Consider the following 8,687-nt stretch of genomic DNA (forward strand, 5'->3'; position numbering starts at 1 on the left):
TTGCCACTTCCATTTTGTGGATTCCCATTTTTGCGCTTCGTTTCCATTCTGTTCTCAGAACGGACAGAGTTTTCACTGCACTCGTATTTTTAATCTTATTATCACCACTCGTCCGTTGACTCTCATGACATAGCATAATGGGAGGACCTCATGTAACAATATAACTCGGCATGAATCTGCTCAAAATTGTATGAATCATCATATGTTGACTCTCACGACATAGCATAATGGGAGGACACCTCATGTGCCCAACACCACATTCAACTATATAAATCAGTTCAAATAGGCACAAATGATCGACATTCGGTAAAAAGAACAATGGTTACAGCAAGTTGTGACCCGAGGAAAATCCACATGGTTTGGACTCTACCACACCGTCTCAATGGCAAGTTGATCAAAAAGATGTGCTCGTATCACTTGCTATTTGCTGACGCCGGCTTCAACCATGGGTAGACGTCCGGTGATGAGGGCAGCCTTGCTGTCAAAACTTCAACTCCGGTTTCCGTCACCTAAGGGCATAGGAGAACAGAGAGAATGAGTTTGTGTATACCATCAAACAGCAGTGAGAATAGAGTTTTCTTCTTAGAGAAACTGGAGGCAGGCCGAAAAAGTGAAAACCCTGTTTGGTCTAAATGTCCAATTTTGACAAGATTAACCTACGGCGCATATTTTGAGGCGGCAAAAACTTTGGAAAGGATACCCACGTGGCCACAATGCCACATCCACACACTACATGAGCAAATTGGATCAATTCATCTAAACAAAATAACATACTCACCAAAAGGGTGTGCTCAAATTGAGCACTCCGTTTACCATCTGCAGTCACTGCAGTCCACTCGTCAGGCCATAGACGGTCACGCCAAAGTCCTGCAAAATATGAAAGCTTTCATTATAAAACAATGCAGCAGACCTAGGCCAAAAGTAGCATCGAGACGTTCAACTGCACATTGTTTTTGCCACTGTCACAACTTGCCTGTGTTAATCATTGGCTCAATTGTAAATGTCTGACCAGCTTTCATGATACCAACAGCCTTGTTTCCTACATTATGAAGCAACCATATCTCATATTCAATGGTATTTTGTAGCATTTGGATATAAATATACTAAGGTAAAGCTTATACATCTTTAATAGAAGGAATGCAAATAAGAAATACAAGCTGCAAGAACCATACTTGAATAATGAGGGATGTTCGGGGCACAGTGGAACAATTCTCCTATGCCATGACCACAATAAGATTTCACCTGGAATAACAAGATACGGGAGTAAAGGTGCAATTATATAACGCAAAGATAACAAAAGAGCTAAGCTATTTCAGGATCAAGTCGGTGCCAATGCAATACTGACCACAGATAAACCTGACATCGATGCATGTCTACTTATGACTTCTCCAACTTCCCGAAACCTAACTCCAGGTTTAACTGTGCATCAAAATGGTAAATTTAAATGGCATGTCTCGTTTGCAGAGATGCTGTTTTCCAAAATCTTGCAGGAGTTTCAAACAGAAGAAAATTACATATCTTCCGGTAAGATATAATAACCGGAAGAGAAAATGACAAGAAACAAAGAAAGGTGAATTTACTAAATTACAAGAATTAAACCGAAGCATCACCTATTGCGATAGCTTTCTCCAAGCACTCATAGGTACAACGGACAAGCTGTTTCGAAGCTTCATCAACATTTCCAACAAAATATGTATCATTCAAATCACCTGCAGTTAATAGTTGCATCTTACAGGTTATATGTCCAGTCGAACACCAAATAACAATTTTAAGTGGTTAAATACAGCATCAGGCGCCTGAGACTTTACCATGAACACCTTTATAGTATACAGTAACGTCAATGTTTACAATGTCACCATCTTCAAGTTTTCTGTTAGAAACATTTAGATAGAAACCAATGGTTAACCTTACAGATGTAAATCAAAATTAGACAAAGCAACATCAGGTTCAAGCAAGAATGAGATGAATGATTAGCTCTATGTGTAAATATCAAGGGACCTGGCATCTGGAATTCCATGGCAAATGACTTCATTAACTGACCTGAATACAAATGACAACAATGAGAAACATCACTTGATGCTAAATACTCCCTCCGTTCCTAAATGCAAGTCTTTTTAGAGATTTCAATAAGTGACTACATACGGAACAAAATGAGTGAATCTATACTCTAAAATATGTCTATATACATCCGTATGTAGTCCATAGTGGAATCTTTAAAAAGACTTATATTTAGGAACGGAGGGAGTAATAAGCAACAAATAATACAATAACCTACGTGCAGCATGACTTCGGGAAGAAATGGTAATTCAACGGGGACGGGTATCCACCTGTAGATCAAGAATGGAAATTACGAAACAGATCGAGATGCATAATAAATATCTTGGGAATACATTTAATTCTCTGATGTACAACAAATGTTAGACATAGAAAACAAGTACAAGATTCTCTGAAACATTTCATGAGACATGATAGTGATTTAAAAGGTATTCAGCTGGTGATCAATTTGCTGCATTTCAAAATTTTCAAGAAGGTTAATCAGACCTCTGGCAATTGTCTCCTCATGAATCACTCTATCAATTTCATCTGTTGTAATTCCTGGCTTGATTATACGAGCGCCTGCATCTAAAACTTCTCTTGCAATCTAACAGTAACAGTTGGGAACAAAGTGGAATAGTCAGTACAATGCCACCATAACATTTCATTATTTAAGTACAAAACTGGATGTGCTGGGAACTTACTCGGCATGTTTCCCTCATCCTTTCAATTTGCTCAGGGGTCTTGATCTACAGAAATAGCAGAAACAGATCCAGCAAAATAACATCAGATATCTATTTTTGGAACATATATGATACTTGCGTATCAGTGGAAAGCTCTACCTCTACTCTTTTCTGCAAATCACTGTCCGGCTCGATCTTGGGGATTCCCTAAAAAAGTTTATCAAACGTCAGGGGATATGTACTAGAGCAGATTACATGATAACAAAATACTGCCAACTTAATGATCCTCTCTTTTGGTACAGAGATCTATATCAGTCCAAATGGTAATGCTAAAAAGACACACAGAGGATGAAATGAAATAAACTTAGGGACTGTTGATACTTACATCAAGCGCCCAATCAGGTTTCTCGATTCCGTCTGGCACCAAACGCATCTTTGATATAGGAAATGGTCTCAATGGACTAAAACCACAATAAATACAAAGTAAAAAAATAGTGCTATGCTAGAGAATTAGCTCCAAATACAATAAAATCCAATTATATGAGAGAACTACTTCTTTTGGTTTACCCAGACTAATATTGTCAAGGGAGTTGCTAATATATAGACATAACAGAAACTAAAAATAAAGTACCCATATGCCAGGCATGATCTCAATAAACTGTAATACATGATCAGTTAATATAAACTATAAAGTAAGAAATGCATTTTTAAGTAGTTTGCCCTAGAGGTACAATACAAAACCAAAATGCACTAGCAAGATACTTTATCTTGTTGGTTATAAGAAACAGAAGCATCGGCATAAACACAACAACGTAGATATAAATATGTGGTAAAAAAAATACCCTGTCCAATCAAAACGAGGAAGCTCCAGTGTCCGGGTCCGCCCTTTTTTCAAACAATATTTCCAGCCTTCTTGAGACAGCTGGGATGTCAGTGCATCTACCTTTGTGTGAACAGACTTGTGAGAGGCCCATGCTGCCTTGAAACAATCCTGCGAACTGTGGATGGTTTGCGCATTAGCATAAAATGTTTCCACTCAGAGGCAGAATTCTACCCTGTACTGGTATGTATGCTAACGCCTTCAAGAGATGCTTAAATATCAAAGGATCCATTTTCTTCAGCAGGTAACTCGATTGTCCTCACTACTGAAGGTCATCGAAAGACGTATTGGACAGAATGGTAGACTGGACCAAGGCCATACTTATTGGTGATGAAATTGGTAATACAGCATAGAATAAACATCTAGAAGGCTTTACTAAGATTAACTGGCAATCTAACAGGAGCAATTCTTACAAGTCCATTCAGAACTCTACTTAGAAGTATCGGTATCAAGGGCTCCAGGACAAACTATAATTCATATCAGCTGACTATCAAGGACAATCTAGCTGTGAAATGAGCAGCACCTATAGAACAGCTGAAAATCTTCACCGCCGCTATCGCAGTACAAAACTGTGGGAAGAAATAGGAGGTTGCAACTCACCAGAAAGCAGCAGCTTCACGGGGGAGCTTCAGTTGAGCGCACTTGGGGCATCTGAAAATATCAAACTGTTAGCAAAAACTTGAACATAATAGCTCGTCAGGTTCCTTCGTGCGCACTCCACACCATGAATCAAATGGGCAGGGGATGGAATAAATGCCCCTCATAACAAACTAAAGCAAGGATCCCACAACTAAAGATCCAACGACATAGCTTCCCTATTTATAGCGCCCTGCAAAGTTGCCCAGGACAATGACTACTTGCGCTAGATTGAGGATCCTAGAGCGTTTAATCTGTCGGGTGCTGAGAACTCGTATAATTGGTAGCAGCCGGAACCGAGACGGCGCCGTCTTTCAGCTATTTTGCGACTAACTGGTGGCGGCGGGAGGAAGATGGGCAAAAAAACGTACTGGAGAGACGCGGGCTTGCCGCAGCGAGCGCAGTCGAGCGGCGACGACTCCGACGCCCCCTTCTCCATCTCTCAGCTGCCTGCGCCGCACGGGTGGTAAGATGGCCAATAAGAGGGGTGAAATGAAAGCGAAGGGCGCGAAAAGATCAACTCACCTGCAGCGGGGCGGGGTGCGGCGCGGCGGGGCTAGGGTTCAGGCGGCGCCGGCGGTTGACCCTAGGGAAGGAGAGTCAGAGGATGGAGCAGAGGGGAGGAGGGTTTTATTGCGGACAGACAAGTGAGGTGAACTTGAGCCGGGCCGGGGCGGCGTCGGGTAATTACTAGTAGAGGCCTTAAATCCTCAAATTTTTAAAAATAACTGATTTTTTATAGTTTTCGTCGGAAAAAAACCGTAAATTAGAACCTTTAACTTTTAAATCCTTAAATTTTTGTAAAAGTCCAACCCTCAAACCCTCTCCCAATCCTTAAAAGTAAGGGTTGGGGAGTAAAACCTACCCCAACCCTTATTTAGCGGTTATACTCGCGCGAGGGGAAAAAATCCTCCCAACTCCCGCGTCAACGCCCGCGACCGCCGCTGCTAGTCGCCCCCCGTTGCCGGCGGCCGCCCCGTCGACCTCCCGCGCGCAACGACAACGTCGTTCATGGGGAATATTCCGTTATAAGGGTTGGGTTTGAGGGCTCTAATCTTTGCCCCTGTTTTTCAACCCGTAAAAGTGCATAAAAAGATCATTTTTGGACCCTTAAAACGCTAGTGAGGGTTTGAGGGTTTAAGGGTTCTACTAATAATGCTCTAAGAAAAGTCTATCTTAAACTTTAACTTTTATTACCTCTTCTAAATATAATTTTTTTTGAGATTTCACTAGGACTACATACTGATGTATTCCCTCTGTTCTTAAATATAAGTCTTCTTAAAATTTTCAATATGAACTATATACAAATGTACATAGACATATTTTAGAGTGTAGATTCACTCATTTTGCTCTGTATGTAGTCCCTACTGGAATCTCTAGAAAAATGTATATTTAAGAACGAAGGGAGTATATAAATTTTAGAGTACGAATTCACTCATTTTACTTGATATGTAGTCCATATTGGAAACTCTAATAGGGCTTATATTTAGGAATTACTTTTTTTATTCCCATGATTCTTAAAAAATGGAGAAGTAAAAAGAAAGTAGAACTAAACTCTTGAATTATATTTTTTTCCAATAAAGGATGGACTTCATTGACGTGAAATATTTGAAAACTATAAGTAAAGAAGTTTGATATAGCACATTATAACATTAAAAAGAGTGGAATACACAAAAAGGCCTGAGTGGATGAAATGTTCCTGTAAAATAGAGTACAAATAAATCCTAAAAAAATCCTAAGAATTTCTATGGGCAATACGCGCCGGCTGTCACCGCTTTGCGAGCTATTGATTCAATACGAGATGACCGTCAAATCTAGCTGTCAGCTTTTGCAATAGGGATGATGTTGCGCTCGGATGTTTGCAACTGAATTCATGTCGTAGAACTTTTGCAGCAGAGGTAGGAGTGAACTCCCATTGAATGGTGGTGATGGAGGAGCAGTGCTGCCCGTCCTGCCATCATCCTCTCCGGAGAGGGGTGCGCACCACGCGCGGTCGACGCTCGTGGTGGAGGCGAGGCAACGGCAGCCACCGCGCGTGACCCCGGCTGCAACCTCGCTGACAACAATACCTCCATTGCAAAAGTTATAGAACATGAACTCGGTTGCAAATGTCCGAGCGTAACATCATCCTTGTTGCAAAACTGGCAGACGAACCTGAAGGCCATCTCATGTTGGATCCGGTGGCTTGCGTAAAAGATCCATCACCCGACATATGTTTGTTGGCATTGGCCCAACACGTGGGTCCGTGTGTCAATGTGTTGGGTCGACGGCTCGCTTAAGTGAGGCCATTGGCCGGGGTGTTGCCATTTGGCACATCGGGTTAAAGTGCGTCCTTCAGCACTGCCTTTCTCCATGGTCACATCTTCTTGCTTCTGGATTTTCTTTTCTCCCCGTCGCGGCACCTCGTTCACGTTCACCATGTCGCGTCTAACAAAGCTTGTCACCTCTTCCTTTTTCGCTCCCCTTGAATGGAGGGGTCATGTAACCTTCTTCATCATCATCATGACAGCGTTCCCCTTGAATGTAGGTTCCTCCAGCTTCGCTCCCCTGGAATGGAAGGGGTTCGTTGAGCATTTCCATCGGTCCTCCTATTGGCTAGCTAAGTCGAGGTTCTGAAGGGAATATGCCCTAAAGGAAATAATAAAGTTGTTATTTATATTTCCTTATATCATGATAAATGTTTATTATTCATGCTAGAATTGTATTAACCGAAAACTTAGTACATGTGTGGATACATAGACAAACAGAGTGTCCCTAGTATGCCTCTACTTGACTAGCTCGTTAATCAAAGATGGTTAAGTTTCCTACCATAGACATGTGTTGTCATTTGATGAACGGGATCACATCATTAGAGAATGATGTGATGGACAAGACCCATCCGTTAGCTTAGCATAATGATCGTTTAGTTTTTCTGCTATTGCTTTCTTCATGACTTATACATGTTCCTCAAACTATGAGATTATGCAACTCCCGAGTACCGGAGGAACACCTTGTGTGCTATCAAACGTCACAACGTAACTGGGTGATTATAAAGATGCTCTACAGGTGTCTCTAAAGGTGTTTGTTGAGTTGGCATAGATCGAGATTAGGATCTATCAGTCCGTGTATCGGAGAGGTATCTCTAGGCCCTCTCGGTAGTGCACATCACTACGAGCCTTGCAAGCAATGTGACTAATGAGTTAGTCACGGGATGATGCATTACAAAACGAGTAAAGAGACTTGCCGGTGACAAGATTGAACTAGGTATGATGATACCAACGATCGAATTTCGAGCAAGTAACATACCGATGACAAAGGGAACAACGTATGTTGTTATGTGGTTTGACCAATAAAGATCTTCGTAGAATATGTAGAATACAATATGAGCATCCAGGTTCCACTATTGGTTATTGACCGGAGATATGTCTCGGTCATGTCTACATAGTTCTCGAACCCGTAGGGTCTGCACGCTTAACGTTCGATGACGATTTGTGTTATGAGTTTTGTGTTTTGATGAACCGAAGTTTGTACGGAGTCCCGAATGAGATCACGGACACGACAAGGAGTCTCGAAATGGCCGAGACATAAAGATTCATATATTGGAAGGCTACATTCGGACACCGAAAAGGTTCGGGTCGTTTCGAATAAATTTCGGAGTACCGGGGGTTACCGGACCTCCCCGGGAGGTTAATGGGCCACCATGGGCCTTAGTGGAGAAGAGAGAGGGGCCGGCCATAGGTGGTGCCCCCCTTGCCCAGTCCGAATTGGACAAGGGGAGGGGGCGGCGCCCCCCTCCTTCCTTTTCTTCTCTTCCTCCTTCCATTCTTCTCCTACTTGGAATAGGAAAGGTGGGGACTGAATCCTACTTGGACCGGGAGTCCAAGTAGGACTCCCCCCATGGCGCGCCCCCTAGGGCCGGCCACCTTTCCTCCCCCCTTTATATACGTGGGAGGGGGCACCCCAAAGGCACAACAAGTCTTCTCTTAGCCGTGTGCGGTGCCCCCCCCACAGTTACACACCTCGAACATATTTGTCATAGTGCTTAGGCGAAGCCCTGCGCCGGTAACTTCATCATCACCGTCATCACGCCGTCGTGCTGACGGAACTCTCCCTCGTCCTCAACTGGATCAAGAGATCGAGGGACGTCATCGAGCTGAACGTGTGCTGAACACGGAGGTGTCGTACGTTCGGTGCTTGGATCGGTTGGATCGCGAAGACGTTCGACTACATCAACCGCGTTACTAAACGCTTCTGCTTTCGGTCTACGAGGGTACGTGGACACACTCTCCCCTCTCGTTGCTATGCATCTCCTAGATAGATCTTGCGTGATCGTAGGAAATTTTTGAAATACTGCGTTCCCCAACAATGGCATCCGAGCCAGGTTTATGAGTAGATGTTATATGCACGAGTAGAACACAATGAGTTGTGGGTGATAATAGTCATACTGCTTACCAGCAACGTCTTACTTTGATTCG

At 42.8% G+C, this 8,687-nt stretch overlaps 1 protein-coding gene across 1 annotated transcript; it reads right to left on the reverse strand.

The window, feature by feature from the left end:
• Nucleotides 1-153: 153 nt before the first annotated feature.
• On the reverse strand, nucleotides 154-4,918 carry LOC125509781 (methionine aminopeptidase 1A). The gene is made up of 17 exons (XM_048674817.1): nucleotides 4,759-4,918; nucleotides 4,605-4,683; nucleotides 4,198-4,248; nucleotides 3,560-3,715; nucleotides 3,103-3,178; nucleotides 2,877-2,924; nucleotides 2,739-2,783; nucleotides 2,542-2,641; nucleotides 2,276-2,327; nucleotides 1,999-2,040; nucleotides 1,809-1,870; nucleotides 1,611-1,709; nucleotides 1,346-1,419; nucleotides 1,173-1,242; nucleotides 974-1,039; nucleotides 779-867; nucleotides 154-509 (listed from the first exon to the last, which is right to left on the reverse strand). The coding sequence occupies exons 2-17, from the start codon at nucleotides 4,670-4,672 to the stop codon at nucleotides 414-416; spliced, it is 1,194 nt and encodes a 397-aa protein (XP_048530774.1). The 5' UTR covers nucleotides 4,673-4,683; nucleotides 4,759-4,918; the 3' UTR covers nucleotides 154-413.
• Between the last annotated feature and the right edge of the window lie 3,769 nt (nucleotides 4,919-8,687).

Source organism: Triticum urartu, chromosome 1 (genome assembly GCF_003073215.2).
Source record: "Triticum urartu cultivar G1812 chromosome 1, Tu2.1, whole genome shotgun sequence".
NCBI classification, from domain to species: Eukaryota; Viridiplantae; Streptophyta; class Magnoliopsida; order Poales; family Poaceae; genus Triticum; species Triticum urartu.

Coding starts and splice junctions, on each gene's coding strand:
- LOC125509781 (XM_048674817.1), bottom strand. CDS start 4,672: ATGGAGAAGGGGGCGTCGGAGTCGTCGCCGCTCGACTGCGCTCGCTGC. Junction 4,249..4,604: donor GGCAAGCCCGCGTCTCTCCA/GTACGTTTTTTT, acceptor TGATATTTTCAG/ATGCCCCAAGTGCGCTCAAC. Junction 2,642..2,738: donor GGATGAGGGAAACATGCCGA/GTAAGTTCCCAG, acceptor TGTTACTGTTAG/ATTGCAAGAGAAGTTTTAGA.